This window comes from Salmo salar, chromosome 10, assembly GCF_965601325.2.
Source record: "Salmo salar chromosome 10, fSalSal1, whole genome shotgun sequence".
NCBI lineage: Eukaryota > Metazoa > Chordata > Actinopteri > Salmoniformes > Salmonidae > Salmo > Salmo salar.
This window is the reverse complement of record NC_138300.1, coordinates 105114515-105138317: the sequence shown is the minus strand read 5'-3', so window position 1 is coordinate 105138317 and position 23803 is coordinate 105114515. Positions and strand designations below refer to the sequence as shown.

Below are 23803 nucleotides of genomic sequence, written 5' to 3'. Positions count from 1 at the left end.
AACAATTAAAAAAGTTATGCATGTTTTAATGGCAAGACAAACATTGCACAACATTTCACAGAAAAGGAACTGTGTTCATTTTTCAAGCTACATTTCATTAGCAGCATGAACACATCTTAGGATATGGTTTACAGCAATTGCATTGGAGATACACTTACCGCTGTCACAATAACAAACCCTACATAACAGTTTAAAAGATGGATCTATGACCAAACATAAAGGAAAATTTGATATCCAGCTGACAAATATCGAGATGGGTAAAAAAATACTAAAAGGCCCATCACAATACTGCTTTGGATTGTGTGCATTCAGTATACGTAAGTTCAACCACAATTAAAGTGCTTTGAAAGGCTGGCCATGTCACACATCAACACCATCATTCCAGACCCACTCCAATTCGCATACCATCCCAACAGATCCACAGATGACGCAATCTCAATTGCACTTCACACTGACCCCTCCCACCTGGAAAAGACAGGAAATAACTTTGTGAGAATGCTGTTCATAGACTACAGCTCAGCGTTCAACACCATAGTTCCCTCCAAGCTCACCACCAAGCTCGGGATCGTGGGACTGAACACCTCCCTCTGCAACGATCCTGGACTTCCTGACGGGCCGGGCCCCAGGTGGTGAGGATAGGCAACACACCTCCGCCACACTTACCCTCAACACGGGGGCCTCTCAGGGGTGTGTGCTTAGTACCCTCTTGTACTCGCTGTTCACCCATGACTGCCTGGCCATGCACGACTCCAACACCATCATGACGTTTGCTGATGACATGACGGTGGTAGGCCTGATCACCGACGGAGATGAGACAGCCTACAGAGAGGAGGTCAGTGATTTAGCAGTGTTGTGCCAGGACAACAGCCTCTTCCTCAACATCAGTAAGACCAAGGAGCTGATTGTGGACTACAGGAGAAAGAAGGGAGAGCACATCCCCATTCACATTGACAAAGGCTGTAGTGAAGCGGGTCGAGAGCTTGAAGGTCCTTGGCGCCCACATTACTAAGGACTTACATGGTTCACACACAACCGCAGTCGTTTAGAGGACACTGTCGCTCTTTATCCCCCCTCAGGAGGCTGAAAAGATTTGGCATGGGCCCTCGCATCATCAAAAGGTTCAACAGCTTCACCATCAAGAGCCTCTTGAATGGCTGCATCACCGCTTGGCATGGCAAATGCACTGCCAGAGGAAGGCCCCAAAAAATTGCCTAAGACTTCAGCCCCCCAAGCCTTAGACTGTATTAAAAATAAAAATAATGAAATATCACATTTACATTAGTATTCAGACCCTTTACTCAGAACTTTGTTGAAGCACCTTTGGCAGCGATTACAGCATCAAGTCTTCTTGGGTATGACGCTACAAGCTTGGCACACCTGTATTTGTGGAGTTTCTCCAATTCTTCTCTGCAGATACTCTCAAGGTCTGTCAGGTTGTATGAGGAGTGTTGCTGCACAGCTATTTTCAGGTCTCTCCAGAGATGTCTGATCGGGTTTAAGTATGGGCTTTGGCTGGGCCACTCAAGGACACCCGAAGCCACTCCTGTGTTGTCTTGGCTGTGTGCTTAGGGTCGTTGTCCTGTTGGAAGGTGAACCTTGGCCCCAGTCTGAGGTCCTGAGCGCTCTGGAGCAGGTTTACATCAAGGATCTCTCTGTACTTTGCTCCGTTCATCTTTGCCTCGATCCTGACTTGTCTCCCAGTCCCTGCCAACCACCATGCATCACCATAGGGATGGTACCAGGTTTCCTCCAGATGTGACGCTTGACATTCAGGCCAAAGAGTTCAATCTTGGATTCATCAGACCAGAGAATCTTGTTTCTCGTGGTCTGAGAGTCTTTAGGTGACTTTTGGCAAACTCCAAGCGGGCTGTCATGTGCCTTTTACTGAGGAATGGCTTCCATCTGGACACCACTATAAAGGCCTGATTGGTGGAGTGATGCAGAAATGGTTGTCCTTCTGGAAGGTTCTCCCATCTCCACAGAGGAACTCTAGAGCTCTGCCAGAGTGACCATGGGGTTCCTGATCACCTCCCTGGCGCTTTTCCCCCGATTTCTCAGTTTGTCCGGACGGCCAACTCTAGGAGGTTCCAAACGTATTTCATTTAAGAATGATGTAGCTCATGTCTTGGTTTTTGCTCTGATATGCACTGTCAACTGTGGGACCTTATATAGACAGGTGTGTGCCTTTCCAAATCAAGTCCAATCAATTGAATTTACCACAGGACGACTCCAATCAAGTTATATAAACATTTCAAGGATGATCAATGGAAACAGGATGCAACAGAGCTCAATTTCGAGTCTCATAGCAAAGGGCCTGAATTGTTATGTAAATAAGGTATTTCTGTTTTTTACTTTCAATGTTTTCGCTTTGTCATTATGGGGTATTGTCTATCGATTGCTCAGAAATGTATTTGATTTAATCCAGAGGCTGCTGCCTACATGTAACGTAACATTTGGAAAAAGTCAAGGGGTCTGAACACACACCGGCAAAACAAGCTCGCAAGTGATTTAATTTAGTAAAAGTTTAGTTTAGTAAGAAAAAGACAGGAAAATCACCAGAAATTCAGCAAAAAAAAAAATAGGGAAATCTGTTCAAGTAATCCCACAAATAAGAGACAAGTGATCATGTCTCGATGTAATCAAGGTATGAAATTATTATTTTCAAATCATCTTTTTTGGAGCTTAGGTGTTGTCAATTCTCCGTGTAAATGATTATGTTCCGGCCCCCCCAACCATCCGCTGAATCTAGTCGCCTACTCCTGGACTACACTGACACTCACACACAAAACCCACACACATTCACTACAGATGCACACACATGCAAACTGACACAACACACACTTTTACACTCATATGCTGCTGCTACGGTTTTTTATTTGACTCTTATTATCTATCCTGATGTCTAGTCACTTTACTCTGCCTTAATGTACACATCTACCTCAAATACCTCGTACCGCTGCACATTGATCTGGTATTGGTACAATCTGTATATAGCTTAATTCTTGTGTATTTTTAAAAAGTGCATCGTTGGGAAGGGTAAGGAAGCAAGCATTTCACGGTAAAGTCTACACCTGTTGTATTTGACGCATGTAACAAATACTTTTATTTGTTGTCTAGTGGTAGCTTTACAAATTCCCCACATAAACCCCAAGACATTTGGCTTCGCTCCCTGAAGACACACTTAAAATGAAATCCACATTGTTCCTTGTAATTATGAGCCATTTTCCTCTGAGCTGTAAGTTTTTCTATCAGCTGTTTTTGAAGAACGCCTCCTTAAATCAAATTACATTTTATTGGTCACATACACATGGTTAGCAGATGTTAATGCGAGTGTAGCAAAATGCTTGTGCTTCTAGTTCCGACAGTGCAGTAATATCTAACAATTCCCCAACAACTACCTAATACACACAAATCTAAAGGGATGGAATAAGAATATGTACATAAATATATGCACGAGCGATGGCTGAGCGGCATAGGCAAGATGCAATAGATGGTATAAGATACATTACTCATCTCATATGTTTATACTGTAAGATATGTAAACATTCTTAAAGTGGCATTGTTTATTAAAGTGACTACTGAGTCTATGTAGGCAGCAGCCTCTCTGAGTTAATGATTGCTGTTTAGCAGTCTGGTGGCCTTGAGATAGAAGCTGTTTTTCAGTCTCATGGTCCCAGCTTTGATGCACCTGTACTGACCTCGCCTTCTGGATGGTAGCGGGGTGAACAGGCAGTGGCTTGGGTGGTTGTTGTCCTTGATCTTTTTGGCCTTCCTGTGACATCGGGTACTGTAGGTGTCCTGGACGGCAGGTAGTTTGCCCGCGGTGATGTGTTGTGCAGACCGCATCACCCTCTGGAGAGCCTTGCAGTTGACCTCTAAAACCTCGGTAAACCTGTCCTTCATCTGCAGGCGGAAACTGCTATACCACTCCAGCAGTCTCCTCCTCCTCTCAGTCCTCTCCTCCTGGCTCATCCCCTTCTCCTGGAAGCCTGGCAGCGCCTTCTAGTCCTTCAGAAAGATGAAGGGGGCTCCTGCAGCTTTGAGGAGACGCAGTGGGGAGCTGTGTGCAGCAGAGCACCCACCTGGGGTCACAATGTCCTCCACCACGGGCACAGGCCTCGTAGATGCGGTAGCCCTCCATGTAGATTTCCATCGGGCAGAGGGTGAGCTCGCTTTGGGCCAGGGCTGTCTGGTACCGTCTCAGACTCTTTGCTGTCTCCTGAGGAAGCCACCTGATGCAGGGGAGGAGGAGGAGGGACTGTAAGGAATAGTGAGCAGAGGGTTAATTTAATGTATTACACATTTAAACAGTGCTTCTGTTGTGAATATATACACAGTTCTTGTAAACTCTAATTTCCTCTTCATAAAAAAAAAAAGATGCAAATTTAAGAATATTTCGAAGATAAATACACAACGTAGAGGACAAGAGGTCAAGAAGTCAATAGAGTACTAACGATCAATGGAAATAGTGTTTTTTCTGTAATAGGGGATTAATGAGCAATGGGTCAGAGATGTGGGAGGAATTTGTCTATACAGTGAGCCTGAAATAGGATACTTGTTATTTGGCCATTGGCCCAGTTTTATTGCAAGGAATTGTAATTGGTCAACCACAGGCTAGGGCTAGGTTATAAACTACATCCTGTCTCTTTGTTCACTGGAGAGAACCACTGAGGACAGGGGAGCATGACCATCTACCTCTCAGCATAACATCTATGATTTATCCTCTTTGAATAAACCTATTTTCCTACAGCTGATTTGCTTTGGAGTCTGTGTTATTAAAGAACAACATCAACTGCTAACACAAAGATCAAAATAGTTGAACTGCTATTTGAGAATGTTAACTCAGAGTTGGTATTGTATGGGTAAACAAGGCCTAATAACAAGAGTATTTCCAGTGAAGTGAGCCAGGATGCAAAAATTGGACTGAAAACCATTACCGTGAACTGAAACAGACAGTGCTCGACAGCGACAGTATAGCATAATGACATACTTCTCTCTGGCAGTAATGATGCACTCTTTGTCCAGTCCTGTTTTTTTCAAGATCCCCATTAGTGTTTCCCTCGAGGAGTTCTTGTAGACGGTTCCCAGGAAGTTACAGAGGAAGGGCCTGGTGGAGTTCACCATCTGGGAGTTTGCCATGACTACAGGAAACTGCCTGTATCTGAACAGAGAGAGACATAGAAATCCACAGTCAAATAACGCTTCTGGTACAATGGATAGGTATGGTGTACTGAAATGGAAACATGAGCTAAATAAAAGGTGTATGGTTAGGGTAAAAGGCAAACAAGAAGAGAGGAACTCTTAGATCATGAGAAAAAAAATCTGGGTCCATATTCAAAGTGCTGATCAGTTCCCCCCGTCCATATAATTATATCTCTAAAATATCAAACTGATCCTAGATCAGCACTCATACTCGGAAAACCTTGCTACATGGCCCCAGATCCCAGAAAAGAAGACATACGTGGCTACTCCAACAGGCCACTGGAAGACATCCTTGTAATTTACATTTAAGTCATTTAGCAGACGCTCTTATCCAGAGCGACTTACAAATTGGTGCATTCACCTTATGATATCCAGTGGAACAACCACTTTACAATAGTGCATCTAAATCTTTTAAGGGGGGGGGGGGGGGGGGGGTTAGAAGGATTACTTTATCCTATCCTAGGTATTCCTTAAAGAGGTGGGGTTTCAGGTGTCTCCGGAAGGTGGTGATTGACTCCGCTGTCCTGGCGTCGTGAGGGAGCTTGTTCCACCATTGGGGTGCCAGAGCAGCGAACAGTTTTGACTGGGCTGAGCGGGAACTGTGCTTCCTCAGAGGTAGGGGGGCCAGCAGGCCAGAGGTGGATGAACGCAGTGCCCTTGTTTGGGTGTAGGGCCTGATCAGAGCCTGAAGGTATGGAGGTGCCGTTCCCTTCACAGCTCCGTAGGCAATCACCATGGTCTTGTAGCGGATGCGAGCTTCAACTGGAAACCAGTGGAGAGAGCGGAGGAGCGGGGTGACGTGAGAGAACTTGGGAAGGTTGAACACCAGACGGGCTGCGGCGTTCTGGATGAGTTGTAGGGGTTTAATGGCACAGGCAGGGAGCCCAGCCAACAGCGAGTTGCAGTAATCTAGACGGGAGATGACAGGTGCCTGGATTAGGACCTGCGCCGCTTCCTGTGTGAGGCAGGGTCGTACTCTGCGAATGTTGTTGAGCATGAACCTACAGGATCGGGTCACCGCCTTGATGTTAGTGGAGAACGACAGGGTGTTGTCCAGGATCACGCCAAGGTTCTTAGCACTCTGAGAGGAGGACACAAGGGAGTTGTCAACCGTGATGGCGAGATCATGGAATGGGCAGTCCTTCCCCGGGAGGAAGAGCAGCTCCGTCTTGCCGAGGTTCAGCTTGAGCTGGTGATCCGTCATCCACACTGATATGTCTGACAGACATGCAGAGATGCGATTCGCCGCCTGGTTATCAGAAGGGGGAAAGGAGAAGATTAATTGTGTGTCGTCTGCATAGCAATGATAGGAGAGACCATGTGAGGATATGACAGAGCCAAGTGACTTGGTGTATAGCGAGAATAGGAGAGGGCCTAGAACAGAGCCCTGGGGGACACCAGTGGTGAGAGCGCATGGTGCGGAGACAGATTCTCGCCACGCCACCTGGTAGGAGCGACCTGTCAGGTAGGACGCAATCCAAGCGTGGGCCGCGCCGGAGATGCCCAACTCGGAGAGGGTGGAGAGGCGGATCTGATGGTTCACAGTATCAAAGGCAGCAGATAGGTCTAGAAGGATGAGAGCAGAGGAGAGAGAGTTAGCTTTAGCAGTGCGGAGAGCCTCCGTGACACAGAGAAGAGCAGTCTCAGTTGAATGCCCAGTCTTGAAACCTGACTGATTAGGATCAAGAAGGTCATTCTGAGAGAGATAGCAGGAGAGCTGGCCAAGGACGGCACGTTCAAGAGTTTTGGAGAGAAAAGAAAGAAGGGATACTGGTCTGTAGTTGTTGACATCGGAGGGATCGAGTGTAGGTTTTCAGAAGGGGTGCAACTCTCGCTCTCTTGAAGACGGAAGGGACGTAGCCAGCGGTCAAGGATGAGTTGATGAGCGAGGTGAGGTAGGGGAGAAGGTCTCCGGAAATGGTCTGGAGAAGAGAGGAGGGGATAGGGTCAAGTGGGCAGGTTGTTGGGCGGCCGGCCGTCACAAGACGCGAGATTTCATCTGGAGAGAGAGGGGAGAAAGACGTCAAAGCACAGGGTAGGGCAGTGTGAGCAGGACCAGCGGTGTCGTTTGACTTAGCAAACGAGGATCGGATATCGTCAACCTTCTTTTCAAAATGGTTGACGAAGTCATCCGCAGAGAGGGAGGAGGGGGGGGGGGGGGGGGGGAGGATTCAGGAGGCAGGAGAAGGTAGCAAAGAGCTTCCTAGGGTTAGAGGCAGATGCTTGGAATTTAGAGTGGTAGAAAGTGGCTTTAGCAGCAGAGACAGAAGAGGAGAATGTAGAGAGGAGGGAGTGAAAGGATGCCAGGTCCGCAGGGAGGCGAGTTTTCCTCCATTTCCGCTCGGCTGCCCGGAGCCCTGTTCTGTGAGCTCGTAGTGAGTCGTCGAGCCACGGAGCAGGAGGGGAGGACCGAGCCGGCCTGGAGGATAGGGGACAGAGAAAATCAAAGGATGCAGAAAGGGAGGAGAGGAGGGTTGAGGAGGCAGAATCAGGAGATAGGTTGGAGAAGGTTTGAGCAGAGGGAAGAGATGATAGGATGGAAGAGGAGAGAGTAGCGGGAGAGAGAGAGCGAAGGTTGGGACGGCGCAATACCATCCGAGTAGGGGCAGAGTGAGAAGTGTTGGATGAGAGCAAGAGGGAAAAGGATACAAGGTAGTGGTCGGAGATTTGGAGGGGAGTTGCAATGAGATTTGTGGAAGAACAGCATCTAGTAAAGATGAGGTCAAGTGTATTGCCTGCCTTGTGAGTAGGGGGGGAAGGTGAGAGGGTGAGGTCAAAAGAGGAGAGAAGTGGAAAGAAGGAGGCAGAGAGGAATGAGTCAAAGGTAGACGTGGGGAGGTTAAAGTCACCCAGAACTGTGAGAGGTGAGCCATCCTCAGGAAAGGAACTTATCAAGGCGTCAAGCTCATTGATGAACTCTCCAAGGGAACCTGGAGGGCGATAAATGATAAGCATGTTAAGCTTGAAAGGGCTGGTAACTGTGACAGCATGGAATTCAAATGAGGAGATAGACAGATGGGTCAGGGGAGAAAGAGAGAATGTCCACTTGGGAGAGATGAGGATTCCAGTGCCACCACCCCGCTGGCTCGATGCTCTAGGGGTATGCGAGAACACGTGGGCAGATGAAGAGAGAGCAGTAGGAGTAGCAGTGTTATCTGTGGTAATCCATGTTTCCGTCAGCACCAGGAAGAATAAAAATAAACAGTTTACAGCATCAACCTACATGAGGGTCTGGATGTGCTGCAACCACCGGGTAGTGCAGGTAATCTTCTGCTGCTCCTGGCCATTCAGCACCAGAACCACACTGTCTGTGTCCAAAGGAACGTGGCCCTGGATCACCGCTGGGCCTGTGTAGAAACTATAGACAAAGAAAAGAAAAAGGGAGAGAGAGATAGAGAAAGGGTGGTGGGGGGGGGGGTCAGGATAACTGACATCAGCAAGATCATATGTATCTTTTATTATGACATAAGTCTCATTTGTGATGCCTTAAGTGAAATCTATCTCCCCCTCTCTCCACTGTGCTGTTACAGTATGTTGGTGGGGTTGAAGGGCCCTTCTAAAATATGTTCCCAAAGGTAAAGTCCTGAAAGAAGAGAGGAGTTACTTCAGTGTGACAATGTCCATAATAATTTGTGTTTTACACCATCATGTAGCTTAACTGTTACTGTAAAAGATATCAAGTAATACTGGACAACTTGTCACAGAGCATCGCTAAAAAGGCATGGCTTACCTATGGCAGCTTTCGCCCAGATTTGAACTTTGTATCTCTTGGGCCTGTTCTTGTCAATGAGCTCCTGGTATATTGTCTGAAAGCCTCCCTCCGTTTGAGAAGAGCAGAGAGATCATCGGCCTGCTCATCCTCCCAAGGATTCCACTCCTCATCCCCATTGTATGGAGGCACAACACCATCACCTGTAATCACCAAAACAACAGAAGAATAACAATATTGGAGCTAGCTAGCTATTGGAGCTAACCATCTCCAGGTATTCACGTGTTGTTTTTATGATTTTATATACAGTACCAGTCAAAAGTTTGGACACACCTACCCATTCAATGGTTTTTCTTTCATTTGACTATTTTCTACATTGTAGAATAATAGTGAAGACATCAAAACTATGAAATAACACTAATGGAATCATATAGTAAGCAAAAAAGTGTTCAACAAATCAAAATATATTTAACATTTGAGATTCTTCAAAGTAGCCACTCCTTGCCTTGACAGCTTTGCACACTCTTGGCATTCTCTGAAACAGCTTCATGAGGTAGTCACATGTAATGCATTTAATTTAACAGGTGTGCCTTGTTAAAAGTTAATTTGTGGAACTTCTTTCCTTCTTAATGCGTTTGAGCCAATCAATTGTGTTGACAAGGTGGGGGTGGTATACAGAAGATAGCCCTTTTTGGTAACAGACCAAGTCCATATTATGGCAAGAACAGCTCAAATAAGCAAAGAGAAATGACAGTCCATCGCAGATTTTGCTGCGAGGAGGCCGAGTCATTAAATCATTTATTTTGGGACTGTCCATATGTCGCTTGTTTTTGGTCACAGGTCCAGGAATGGCTTAAGAATTGCAACAGTGAAGAGGCGACTCTGGGATACTGGCCTTCTAGGCAGAGTTGCAAAGAAACAGCCATATCTCAGACTGGCCAATAAAAATAAAAGATTAAGATGGGCAAAAGAACACAGACACTGGACAGAGGAACTCTGCCTAGAAGGCCAGCATCCCGGAGTTGCTTCTTCACTTGATGTTGAGACTGGTGTTTTGCGGGTATTATTTAATGAAGCTGCCAGTTGAGGACTTGTGAGGCGTCTGTCTAGTTTGAGAAACACTCTACTGTACTTGTCCTCTTGCTCAGTTATGCACTGGCGCCTCGCACTCCTCTTTCTATTCTGGTTAGAGCCAGTTTGCGCTGTTCTGTGAAGGGAGTAGTATACAGCGTTGTACGAGATCTTGTGTTTCTCGGCAATTTCTCACATGGAATAGCCTTCACATCTCAGAACAAGAATAGACTGACGAGTTTCAGAAGGAAGGTCTTAGTTTCTGGCCATTTTGAGCATGTAATCGAACCCACAAGTGCTGATGCTCCAGATACTCAACTAGTATCAAGAAGGACAGTTTTATTGCTTCTTTAATCAGGACAACAGTTTTCAGCTGTGCTAACATAATTGTAAAAGGGTTTTCTAATGATCAATTAGCCTTTTAAAATTATAAACTTGGATTAGCTAACACACCGTGCCATTGGAACACAGGAGTGATGGTTGCTGATAATGGACCTCTGTAAGCCTATGTAGATATTCCATTAAAAAATCTGCCCGTTTCCAGCTACACTAGTCATTTACAACATTAACAATGTCTACACTGTATTTCTGATCAATTTGATGTTATTTTAATGGACAAAAAATGTGTTTTTATTTCAAAAACAAGGACACTTCTAAGTGACCCCAAACCTTTGAACAGTAGCGTATATTTACCCAAAAAATATATGGGGGATTGGAAATGATGCAGACAATTATATTGATGGAAGTAACAATACATCCGCAATATTAAAGCTGATCCACCCCCTACATTTTTTTAATAAAGCATAAATCCCGCCTAATTATACAATTTATCCTCTTAAATGTGATAAACCTAACCCTAACCACACTGCTAACCTTAAATAATAAGACCAAAAAAGCAAATTTTTGTTTAAATTATTTGTTACGATATAGCCAAAGATGAACTAACTAATGTATCTGCGATATAGCCATACGATACTTTGTGGCTGTAGTATCTAGCTAGTGGAAACATTCATAAAGCGACTGTTTACAGTTCAAGGACCCAGCTCAAATGCTGGCATAAGAATTGCCGGAGAAAAATTACAAACTTTTTGGAATTAATCTACGTGAAGCATCTTCTTATTACGAAATAAGTCACCTATTTTATATTTTGATAATTAATGCGACTAATTGAGTCATAATGGAAGCTAAATACTAAATAAATTGCAATCAAATATGTTATAAGAATCGAAACTGCATCCTAAAATATACGTCAGGATTTTACGCAGGCCGATCGACCTGCCAATAAAAGGAGGAACTCACTGGTCTTTGCAAAGGTCGGTGTGTCCCCCAACCGAGTTAAATTACTGGTTCGGATAAAGATGCTGTCCTTAGCCGCTCGTTCCGGGGCTTTGTCCCCGTACTTGCAGGCGACCAATGTAGCTGTGAATGGATCCCTCAAAACACTGCTCCCTGGAGCGGTGAAGGGAGATTCACTGCTGAAATCCAGCTCAAAGAAGGCGCCCGCTATTTCAGCTTGCGTCAGTGGTAAGGTCGCATTCAGCAAACTCGCTTGCTAGCTACTGATCTTGGGCAATGTATATTGTCATTTTTAACCCGCCTCAATGTCAATGATTTCATTTTTTGGGGGGGGGGGGTTGGTTCTCTCAACCAGACCTTTTGGTACTTTGCTCCTTGGCTTTAGTTTAGGTTGATATGGTTCGTCTTGTCAAAGTCATGTTGTGACCAAGACATGGCGACCTGAGTGGCCTTGTCAGCATCCTGTATAAGAAGCTTAACTATTACATATGAATACAAACTCCTCATAAAATAATGTAAAATCAGCTACGTTCTACATATCAAACGTTGCACTGTCTAATAGCCAGCAGAGCCGACCGCTTGAGTCTAGGGGTAATAGACTTCCTGTGTAGATTAAGACACCGCGGTGCCGACGGGAGATATGGCTCAGAAAATGTACCTCAACCCAGGGATGATATTTCTCAGAATTATCCCAACTGATACAAAAAAAGACTGAACGGTCATTTTCGTCTTCATGTTATGTAGCAGAAGCCACAGTAGCCATTTTGGAATGGCAGTGTCCGCCAATCCGCTCCTTTGTTGTTTAAGGTGACGTGTCTCCGTAAAGGCCGCTGTGGCTTCTGGAAGGTCCGGAAATTCCGGTACACTTTCTGAATTTCGTGCGTGAAGAAAGTGGAGCTGAGCCGTCGGAAATGGTGGTGAGTAGCGCGGAGGAAACTGAGAAAGTTGGTGAAGCAACCGCTGTGCTGGTGTAACAGTGTAGGTTCCGTCCCTCTCTTCGTCCCAACCCGGGCTCGAACCAGGGACCCTTGCACACATCAACAACTGACACCCCACGAAGCATCGTTACCCATCGCGCCACAAAAGCCGCGGCCCTTGCAACGCAAGGGGAAACCCTACTTCAAGTCTCAGAGCGAGTGACGTCACCGATTGAAACGCTATTAGCGCGCACCACCGCTAACTAACTAGCCATTTCACGTCGGTTACACTGGAATGCGAACAATGTGCGTGTCATTTTTGATGGTATGGCGCGGGAGGATGAGGGTCTAGGACCGGAATGGTCTGTAGTGGAAAGACCTAGGAAGAAGAGATCATGATACCGAAAGCAGTGGAGCATCTAGTAAAGAGGGCCATGGTAGGAAGCAGGTGTAATGATGTGGTGAGTGTTTGAGACCACAGGGCCTCACTCACACCCTATTCGACTCACTAATGCTGTAGAGAAAGGGGTTGGTGGAATTAGCTTGGTTCATTGGAAATGGTAGATTGTTACTATTTTGTGGTAGCCAGGGTCAGCAAGAGATTATGAAAATTGATGTGCTTAATGGGAAGAAGATTTAAAAACCATGTCCCTGGTGCTTATGCTAGATTGAGGGGAGTCATCACTGGGCTCCCAATATCTGTCTGTAGACGATATTAAAGAAAATGTGAAGGGAGAGGGTGAGGCCAAAAGGTTGATCAGTAGGAAAGGTCTGATGTGAAAGCCTATCAGTGCTGCAGAGGTTTGACAAGGTTTTGCCTGGGAAAGTACAGATGTATTTCCTTAGTTTCAATGTCAGAGGATTTGTCCCATCCCCATTGCAGTGTTTTAAATGCCAAATAATGGTACATGGAGCTGTTCAATGTAAAGGAAGGAAAATATGTGTGGAGGGAACCATGGTTAAGAGGAATGTGGGAGCAATGTGAAGGTTGTGTTATAATTGTGGGGGGGATGTAGTGCAGCATTTGGTTGACGCCAGGTGCAGAGACAGGCTAGAGAGGCTCAGAGATATAGAGTAAGTCATGATGTATTGTATGCAGAGGCTGTAAAACAGATTGGTGGAACTACACTGTGGCATGATGAAGCTTCCATGGCTGTTCCTTTAGTAAGTAGACCTAATGTTGGGGCTGGTGTGGTTTTGAGGTTGCGCTCATGAATGTGCAGTGTCAAAGGGCACTCAGATAATAAATAAAGTTGACAGCTTTTATTGGTAAGGTTATCAATATTACTCAGGTTGTGGAAAGCAGAAATGCCAGGTTGAAGGTTGTGGAGATGGCCAAGAAGAGATTGGGGCTAACAAATATTACTGTTAGGATTGTTCAGCATGTCAACAACCATTACAGGTGGAGTGTTTCAGCATGATAAAGGGGGAGGGGGACAGAAGTTAGTAGGGATTTAGTTTTATTTTCATGTTAATTCAGAATTGGGCAGATAATGATTGATTATACATTCCAGCACAGTAGGTGGCGGCATGCACTTAAATTGTTTGCGGACCGCCATGATATCCTAGAAGAAAAAGAAGTTGGCTAGCAAGAGGATGAAAACGGCAGTTTCTGGAAAAACTGTTGTTCAATCCCTCGGTGTAACAGTTGTGCTAATGGGGCAATTTTGAAGTACACCGCCTTTGTCATCCCTGGATTGGGTTATGTTTTCTGAGCCATATCTTGTGCCGGCTCCGTGGTGTCTTAATCTACATAGGAATTCTGTGCGACCCTAGTGCAGCTGTAAGCAAGCGGGTCGGATCTGTTGGCTACACTGTCTGCATGATCTCAAGTCACACTGTTGCCTTAGATGTACCACAGCTTTGCTTGTCATCACTCTTATGTATAAAGAACCTCTCTAATAACTTGAACTATATTAAGTGTGAACATAATGTTGCTATTTTACATATTTATATTTCTCATATGTAGCCCCTGGTGGAATTCGCATGGCCCACACAGACATCAAGGTCCCAGACTTCTCTGACTACCGTCGTCCTGAGTTGCTGGACCCCAAGAAGTCCTCCCAGGAGAGCAGCGAGTCCAGGAAGACCTTCTCCTACCTGGTCACTGGGGCCACAGCTGTGGTGGGCGTCTACACAGCCAAGACGGTGGCCACCCAGTTCATCTCCTCCATGAGTGCCTCAGCTGATGTGCTGGCCATGTCCAAGATTGAGGTGAAGCTGGGAGAGATCCCAGAGGGCAAGAACATGACCTTCAAGTGGAGGGGCAAGCCTCTGTTCATCCGCCACCGAACTGAGAAGGAGATCGCCACCGAGGAAGCTGTGGATATGGCCATGCTACGTGACCCCCAACACGACAAGGACCGCGTAGCCAACCCGAAGTGGATCATCGTGATCGGTGTCTGCACCCACCTGGGCTGTGTGCCCATCGCCAACGCTGGAGACTACGGAGGATACTACTGCCCCTGCCACGGCTCCCACTACGACGCCTCAGGGAGGATTCGGAAGGGACCCGCACCTCTCAACCTAGAGGTGCCCTATTACGAATTCCCAGACGATGACACAGTTGTTGTGGGATAATGTTTGCGCTCCATTACTTCCCTCTCTAGTATGTTTATATATATTTTTTTCAAATGGGTCTGTCTGAGAACTTAGGTTAAAGAAAGGTTACTAATAAAGGGACATTTAAAATAACCTGAAACGTGTGTCTGTATTTGTTCAAAGGTAAGATAAAACCAGGTTACATTGGATCCAGCGCATTGCTCTCAGGTGACCTACTCTGGGTAGTCTGTTAAATCTCTTGCCAAAGATGGTTATGTTTTACATTTTGTCTCCAATGCTCTGAATTCTCCTGACTAGTTTTAGGGCCTCCAGGATATCTTGGTAGGCTATAGTGTCAGGAACGAGGGTGGTTTGCCTCACTGAACTGGAGGAACATCATTCTAACTGCTGCATATCAACACAAACATTCCTCCCAGGAGAGCAGCGAGTCCAGGAAGACCTTCTCCTACCTGGTCACTGGGGCCACAGCTGTGGTGGGCGTCTACACAGCCAAGACTGTGGCTATAGTGTCAGGAACGAGGGTGGTTTGCCTCACTGAACTGGAGGAACATCATTCTAACTGCTGCATATCAACACAAACATTCCTGTTGCCTTTTAATTGAAAATGTACCTTTTTAGAATGTAGGCAGCAAACAGCAGTAGTGTACACATTTGGATTGCTCCATGTCAAGGGGTGATGATCTTACCATCAACACAGGTAAGATGGGTATACACTAGCCTATTGTTATATATCAGTGTGAACGTCAGTTTGTCAACATGATATAAATTGAATGCATTCTTTATGGCACCTACTCAATAAAAGGATTGTGGTGTGAGTATAAACCAAACCCTGAAGGGTTAGGCCCCTATATTCTTAATGTTTAAACATGCAGAGCACACCAGTCTAGAAAAAACTGACTTGATAAGTGGCAACTTTCACAGATGTATGAGTGACTTCCAGAAGGACATAATTAAATGGGTATCTTTTCACAATTCTTAATTTGGGTAGTCCACTCAAAGAACAAACCTTTTTAAATAACAGTCATTTCATGAACTTGTTCTTTCAATCAGTGGCTCCTTCCCTTCTCACGGACCATGGCGGTTTTCATCCTTCAGTGTACAGCCCCACTATCACTAGTGTCTTGTCCTTCATGCGAAAATCTGCATTTGAGAGTTCAAAATGGCATACCAGAATAATTTCCTTTGAAAACCCTAAAGAGATGTGCTCTCTGAACTCCTCTGAGGCCTTGTCAGTCTACATACTGCACCTCTGGCTGGTGGAAGAGGTAGGGAGATGTCTGAAATAAAGCATCAGTTAAACAACCGTTTTAAATGTTACAAGCCATTGTTCTCTATGAAGTTTACTTAGTTCATGCACAATTCTTATGACTATTTTGAAGTGTATGGTCTAAGTGATCTCACCCCTTGACATGGAGTATTATTCACAGTTGGCTACTAACAATATTAGTTAGGAATTCTCATTTAGCTGACAAGTGTTCTTTTCATTTTGATAATCCTCAGTGAACTTGAGCTTCAAATTCTTTGGTGTCCACATCACCAACGAACTACCATGGTCTAAACACCAAGACTCGTGAAGAGGGCACGACAACACCTTTTCCCCTTCAGGAGACAAAAGATATGACGTGTCCCCAGATCCTCAAAGTTCTACAGCTGTACCGTCAAGAGCATCCTGACCAGTTGCATCACCGCCTGGTATGGCAAATGCTCTGCATCTGACCATAAGGTGCTACAGAGGGTAGTGCATACGGCCCAGTACATCACTGGGGCCAAGCTTCCTGCCATCCAGGATCTATATACTAGGCGTGTCAGAGGAAGGCCCACAAAAATTGTCAGACTTCAGTCACCCAAGTCAGACTATTCTCACCCCCCCCCCCTTTATTTTACAGTGCTGCTCAGTTTTATCTATGCATAGTCACTTTACCCCACCTACATGTACAAATTACCTCGACTGTACCCCCGCACATTGACTCTGTACCGGTACCCCCTGAATATAGCGTCATTTTTTAAAATTATTTAAATGTTTTCTTACGCCTATTTCGAGAAATGCATTGTTGGTTAAGGGCTTGTAACTAAGCATTTCACGGTAAGGTCTACACCTGTTGTATTTGGCACATGTGACATAACATTTGGTTTGAATAGCAATGCCAAGGGGGCCTCCAACCAGTCCTCTTGCAAAGGCTAGACCCCCTGCTGCCACGGCCCCTTTGTAAGATCACAGTGGCCTTTATCTGCTGTTTTACAGACAACTCAGAACACATCTTTTCTTCGTTGGGACATTCTGGGGAACAAAGGTTGAGGGTTCAGACCCACATTCTTCAATAATCAAATGTATTGATGACTAAAAACATAAGTGACATTTGAACAGCAGGAAATTTGTTGCTACAATAAATAGATAAGCATTGTCAGGGTACTACAGTATAATAGAGATGTAAGTATTCTACTTGTTTCGGTTTAGACATTTTAATTAACATGAATGCTAATTCCTATTTGCTACAGTTCAAGTTACAATGTATCACTTCATGATAAGGGCTAATGATGAAGATACAAGTATCATTTGCTCTCTGACATTGCATGTGAGCTACACAGTGATAAGATACAAATACTGCAATATAAACTAATAGTTAAACTACCTTGCTGATTAACTAAAATCCTTATTAAACTGTATGCTTGTTAAATTTATTTTAAGGTTCGATGCCAGTCAAAATTACTTTTTGTTTTTAACAATGTGCATATATCTATGTCATTGGTTTTAAAGCCTCATTCTTGATTTCCATTGAGCCTTGTCACGGTCATTTTGCATGGCCCAGTGCCCAGGGTGAGTGGAGTTAGCACATTTTAGACTATTCCATTGTTCCTTAATTAAAATCTCCACTCACCGGGCCATGCAAAATGCACTGGCCCAGTGCTTCATTGGATTGGTTAATTTAATCTAAAGCCACTACAGAGGGCGATGAGCCAATGAGAAGCGGTCTGAAACGTGTTTTATAGTTTTTCATATGGTCTTTTTCCAATAATATTTAGTCATTCCCATATTGGGAGTCATGAGTTAATCATTAATTATCACACATCTCTAATACATAATACATTTGATAAATATTGCTGGTAGAAGTTCTCTTTTTAATTTTTGATATTATTAACCTTTTATTTAACTAGGCAGTTATTAAGAACAAATTCTTATTTACAATGACGGCCTACCAAAGAGTAAAAGGCCTCCTGCGGGGACGGGGGTCTATAAAAAGATAGGACAAAACACACATCACGACAAGAGAGACAACACTACATAAAGAGAGACCTAAGACAACATAGCATGGCAGCAACACATGACAACACAGCATGGCAGAAGCACAAAACAGGGTACAAACATTATTGGGCACAGACAACAGCACAAAGGGCAACAAGGTAGAGAACAATACATCAGGCAAAGCAGCCACAACTGTCAATAAGAGTGTCCATGATTGAGTCTTCGAATGAAGAGATTGAGATAAAACTGTCCAGTTTGAGTGTTTGTTGCAGCTCGTTCCAGTCGTTAGATGCCGCGAACTGAAAAGACAAGCGACCCAGGGATGTGTGCGCTTTGGGGACCTTTAACAGAATGTGAATGGCAGAACAGGTGTTGTATGTGGAGGATGCGGGCTGCAGTAGATATCGCAGATAGGGGGGAGTGAGGCATAAGAAGGTTTTATAAACAATCAACCAGTGTATCTTGCGATGGGGATACAGAAGACTATAGAGTGCAGTGATGTGTCCTATAAGAAGCATTGGTGCCAAATCTGATGGCTGCATGGTGAAGAACATCTAGCCGCTCAAGAGCACCCTTACCTGCCGATCTATAAATTACGTCTAAGAGGAGCGATTACGATAGAGGAAATCAAATCTAGATTTAACTTTAGCCTGCAGCTTTGATATGTGCTGAGAGAAGGACTGTGTACCGTCTAGCCATACTCCCAAGTACTTGCATGAGGTGACTACCTCAAGCTCTAAACCCTCAGAGGTAGTAAACACACCTGTGGGGAGAGGGGCATTCTTCTTACCAAACCACATGACCTTTGTTTTGGAGGTGTTCAGAACAAGGTTAAGGGCAGAGAGAGCTTTTTGGATACTAAGAAAGCTTTGTTGTAGAGCGTTTTAACACAAAATCTAGGGAGGGGCCAGCTGAGCATAAGACTATCATCTGTATATAAATGGACGAGAGAGCTTCCTACTGCCTGAGCTATGTTGTTGATGTAAATTGAGAAGAGCGTGGGACCTAGAATCGAGCCTTGGTGTACACCCTTGGTGACAGGCAGTGGCTGAGACAGCAGATGTTCTGACTTTATACACTGCATTCTGAGAGAGGTAGTTATCAAACCAGGCCAAAGACCCCTCAGAGACACCAATACTCCTTAGCCGGTCCACAAGAATGGAATGGTCTACCGTATCGAAAGCTTTGGCCAAGTCAATAAAAATAGCAGCACAAGATTGCTTAGAATCAAGGGCAATGGTGACGACATTGAGGACCTTTTTAAGGTTGCAGTGACACATCCATAACCTGAGCGTAAACCAGATTGCATACCAGAGAGAGTACTATAGACATCAAGAAAGCCAGTCAGTTGATTATTGACAAGTTTTCCAACACTTGATAAACATGGCAAAATAGAAATAGGCCTATAACAGTTAGGATCAGCTTGATCTCCCCTTTAATAACTTTGATGGTGCCGACAGAGATGGTCGCCTCGCTTCGTGTTCTTAGGAAACTATGCAGTATTTTGTTTTTTAATGTATTATTTCTTACATTGTTACCCCAGGAAATGTAAAGTCTTATTATATACAGCCAGGAAGAACTATTATATATACGAGCAACGTCAACTTACCAACATTACGACCAGGAATACGACTTTCCCAAAGTGGATCCCATGTTTGGACCACCACCCAGGACAATGGATCGGATCCCAGTAGGCGACCCAAAACAATGTCGTCGCCGCAGAAGGGGCAGACGGAGTGGTCTTCTGGTCAGGCTCCGTAGACGGGCACATCGCTTACGAGTATAGTACTCGCCAATGTCCAGTCTCTTGACAACAAGGTAGACGAAATTCGAGCAAAGGTTGCCTTCCAGAGAGACATCAGAGATTGTAACATTCTTTGTTTCACGGAAACATGGCTCACTCGGGATACGTTATCAGAGTCGGTACAGCCACCCGGTTTCTTCACGCATCGCACCGACAGAAACAAACATCTCTCTGGTTAGAAGGGCGGGGGTGTATGCCTTATGATAATGTGATAATAACAACATACAGTAACTCAAGTCCTTTTGTTCACCTGACCTAGAATTCCTTACAATCAAATGCCGACCGCATTATCTACCAAGAGAATTCTCTTCAATTATAATCACAGCCGACGGCCCTGAAAGAACTTCATTGGACTCTATGTAAACTGGAAAACACATATCCTGAGGCTGCATTTATTGTAGCTGTGGATTTTAACAAGGCTAATCTGAAAACAAGGCTCCCTAAATTTTATCAGCATATCGATTGCGCGACCCGGGCTGGCAAAATTCTGGATCATTGTTATTCTAACTTCCACAACGCATACAAATTCTCCCTCGCCCTCCTTTCGGCAAATCTGACCACAACTCCATTTTGTTGCTCCCAGCCTATAGACAGAAACTAAAACAGGAAACGCCCGTGCTCAGGTCTGTTCAACGCTGGTCCGACCAATCTGATTCCACGCTTCAAGATTGCTTCGATCACGTGGACTGGGATATGTTCTGGATAGCTTCAGACAACAACATTGTTGTATACGCTGATTCGGTGAGCGAGTTTATTAGCAAGTGCATCAGTGATGTTGTACCCATGGTGACTATTAAAACCTTCCCCAACCAGAAACCGTGGATTGATGGCAGCATTTGCGCAAAACTGAAAGCGCGAACCACTGCTTTTAATCATGGCAAGGCGACCGAAAACATGACTGAATACAAAGTGTAGCTATTCCCACTGCAAGGAAATCAAACAAGCAAAGCGTCAGTATAGAGAAAGTAGAGTTGCAATTCAACGGCTCAGACATGAGACGTATGTGGCAGGGTCTACAGTCAATCACGGATTACAAAAAGAAAACCAGCCCCATCGCGGACACCGATGTCTTGCTCCCAGACAAACTAAACAACTTCTTTGCTCACTTTGAGGACAATACAGTGCCACTGACATGGCTCTCCGTCACCGCAGCCAACGTGAGTAAAACATTTAAACGTGTTAACCCTCGCAAGGCTGCCGGCCCAGACGGCATCCCTAGCCGCGTCCTCAGAGCATGCGCAGACCAGCTGGCTGGTGTGTTTACGGACATATTCAATCAATCCCTATCCCAGTCTGCTGTTCCCACATGCTTCAAGAGGGCCACCATTGTTCGTGTTCCCAAGAAAGCTAAGGTAACTGAGCTAAACGACTATTGCCCCGTAGCACTCACTTCCATCATCATGAAGTGCTTTGACTGACTAGTCAAGGATCATATCACCTCCGCTCTACCTGACACCCTAGACCCACTCCAATTTGCATACCGCCCCAATAGGTCCACATACAACGCAATCACACTGCACACTGCCCTAACCCATCTGGACAAGAGGAATACCTATGTAAGAATGCTGTTCATCGATTACAGCTCAGCATTTAACACCATAGTACCCTCCAAACTCGTCATTAAGCTTGAGACCCTGGGTCTCGACCCCACCCTGTGCACCTGGGTGCTGGACTTTCTGATGGGCTGCCCCCAGGTGGTGAGGGTAGGAAACAACATCTCCACCCCACTGATCCTCAACATTGGGGCCCACAAGGGTGCGTTCTCAGCCCTCTCCTGTACTCCCTGTTCACCCATGACTGCGTGGCCATGCACGCTTCCAACTCAATCATCAAGTTTGCAGACGACACTACAGTTGTAGGCTTGATTACCAACAACGACGAGACAGCCTACAGGGATGAGGTGAGGGCCCTCGGAGTGTGGTGTCAGGAAAATAACCTCACACTCAACATCAACAAAACAAAGGAGATGATCGTAGACTTCAGGAAACAGCAGAGGGAGCACCCCCTTATCCACATCGACAGGACAGCAGTGGAGAAGGTGGAAAGTTTAATGTTCCTCTGTGTATACATCACGGACAAACGGAAATGTTCCGCCCACACAGACAGTGTGATGAAGAAAGCGCAACAGCGCCTCTTCAACCTCGGGAGGCTGAATAAATTTGGCTTGTCACCTAAAACCCTCACAAACTTTTACAGATACACAGTTGAGAGCATCCTGTCGGGCTGTATCACAGCCTGGTATGGCAACTGCACCGCCCTCAACCGAAAGTCTCTCCAGAGGGTGGTGCGGTCTGCACAACGCATCACCGGGGGCAAACTACCTGCCCTCCAGAACACCTACAGCACCCGAAGCTGGGACCGAAGAAGCTGTTTTACAGTCTCATGTCAAGGCCATCAGACTGTTAAACAGCCATCACTAACACAGAGAGGCTGCTGCCTACATACAGACTCGAATCATTGGCCACTGTAATAAATGGATCACTAGTCACTTTAAATAATTCCACTTTAATAATGTTTACATATCTTACATGTATATACTGTATTTTATACTATCTATTGCATCTTGCCTATGCTGCTCGGTCATCGCACATCCATATATTTATATGTATATATTGTTATTCCATCCGTTTAGATTTGTGTGTATTAGGTAGTTTACTTAGATATTACTGCACTGTCGGAACTAGAAGCACAAGCATTTCGCTACACTCACATTAACATCTGCTAACCATGTGTAACTGACCAATAACATTTGATTTGAGTGTAGCGATAAAGATCCTTAAATTGAAATTATATTTGTACAACTGAATGCATCTTCCGCATTTAACCCACTGAATCAGAGAGGTGGGGGGGGCTGCATTAATCGACATCCACGTCATCGACACCCGGGGGTTAACTGCCTTCCTCAAGGGCAGAACGACAGATCGTTACCTTGTCACCTTGGGGATTTGATCCAGCAACATTTTGGTTACTTGTGAAACAGTATAGCTTCCGTCCCTCTCCTCGCCCCAACCTGGGCTTGAACCAGGGACCCTCTGCACACATTAACAACTGACACCCATCGCGCCACAAAATCCACGGCCCTTGCAGAGTAAGGGGAACAACTACTTCAGGTCTCAGAGCGAGTGGCGTCACCCGATTGAAACGCTATTAGCGCGCACCACCACTAACTAACTAGCCATTTCACATCGGTTACACTTGCACAATGCTCCTACCCGTCAGGTTACATGCCACCCCGATTGGGTGTGCCATGGTGCGGACATTACTGTTCAAAGGACAGCGGTACATTTTGAACCTGATCCCACAACCTTTTTTAAACAGGTCGTTTAGAACAGCACTATTTCCGTTTCATTGAATGCTTATTGCTTGTTTTCGTACGCAGCCCTGCGATTGTGTGACCTTTTCCTGAGATTTTGCCATTTGAATTTACTGTATATTTAGCAAAAGAGACAGATAACTGATCTTCCAAACTATACTGCTGGCCTCTATCATGTGAGCATCTGACAAATTAATTGTATGTGCATCTTGGTGCAACATAAGTAGAAGATTCGATCTTGCATAATTCACAATAATGTAAAAGAACATGATTACAGTAATTTTACAACCTCAGTTTATCATACTAATTGGATTGATGGAATAAAGTTTTAACCAATGCTCTGTAACTACAGTGAATTTACAACTAACTATTTGATATAATTTGCAAAGTATGTAAATGTGTGCACTCGCTACTGTAAATCGCTCTGTATAAGAGCGTCTGCTAAACGACTAAAATGAAAGTTCAAATATAAACTAACGCTCTGGGTTTAAAATATAATTATGGCATTTAATGGGGAAGGGGGATTGGAACCAATCACACAATATATACAGTCAATTTACCTCACGGAACGTGGAAAGAGACAGTTTGTAATGTTTAATTTAACAACATTGCGAGAAAGGGAAATGCTGTCTGTCTGTAGCCTATTGTTTACATTATGTTATCATTTTTCATGCATTTGCAACATTGT

General features: G+C 44.9%; 2 protein-coding genes across 3 annotated transcripts; one reads left to right on the top strand and one right to left on the bottom strand.

Moving 5' to 3' along the window:
- Window positions 1–10: 10 nt before the first annotated feature.
- LOC106561438 (uncharacterized) lies at window positions 11–12511 on the bottom strand. Of its 2 annotated transcripts, XR_014379118.1 has the most exons (5): window positions 11937–12511; window positions 8933–9114; window positions 8426–8785; window positions 4991–5161; window positions 11–4258 (listed from the first exon to the last, which is right to left on the bottom strand). XR_014379118.1 is itself a non-coding variant. In XM_082957314.1 (4 exons), the coding sequence occupies exon 4, from the start codon at window positions 6404–6406 to the stop codon at window positions 5657–5659; it is 750 nt and encodes a 249-aa protein (XP_082813440.1). In that variant the 5' UTR covers window positions 6407–7124; window positions 8426–8785; window positions 8933–9114; window positions 11937–12511; the 3' UTR covers window positions 5636–5656. The 2 variants fall into 2 exon arrangements, 1 of the variants encoding a protein (XP_082813440.1); XM_082957314.1 differs by lacking the exons at window positions 11–4258; window positions 4991–5161 and adding an exon at window positions 5636–7124.
- LOC106561396 (cytochrome b-c1 complex subunit Rieske, mitochondrial) lies at window positions 11218–14889 on the top strand. The gene is made up of 2 exons (XM_014125335.3): window positions 11218–11506; window positions 14165–14889. The coding sequence occupies exons 1-2, from the start codon at window positions 11341–11343 to the stop codon at window positions 14773–14775; spliced, it is 777 nt and encodes a 258-aa protein (XP_013980810.1). The 5' UTR covers window positions 11218–11340; the 3' UTR covers window positions 14776–14889.
- The last annotated feature ends 8914 nt before the right edge of the window (window positions 14890–23803 follow it).

Coding starts and splice junctions, on each gene's coding strand:
- LOC106561438 (XM_082957314.1), bottom strand. CDS start 6,406: ATGACGGATCACCAGCTCAAGCTGAACCTCGGCAAGACGGAGCTGCTC.
- LOC106561396 (XM_014125335.3), top strand. CDS start 11,341: ATGCTGTCCTTAGCCGCTCGTTCCGGGGCTTTGTCCCCGTACTTGCAG. Junction 11,507..14,164: donor TATTTCAGCTTGCGTCAGTG/GTAAGGTCGCAT, acceptor TCTCATATGTAG/CCCCTGGTGGAATTCGCATG.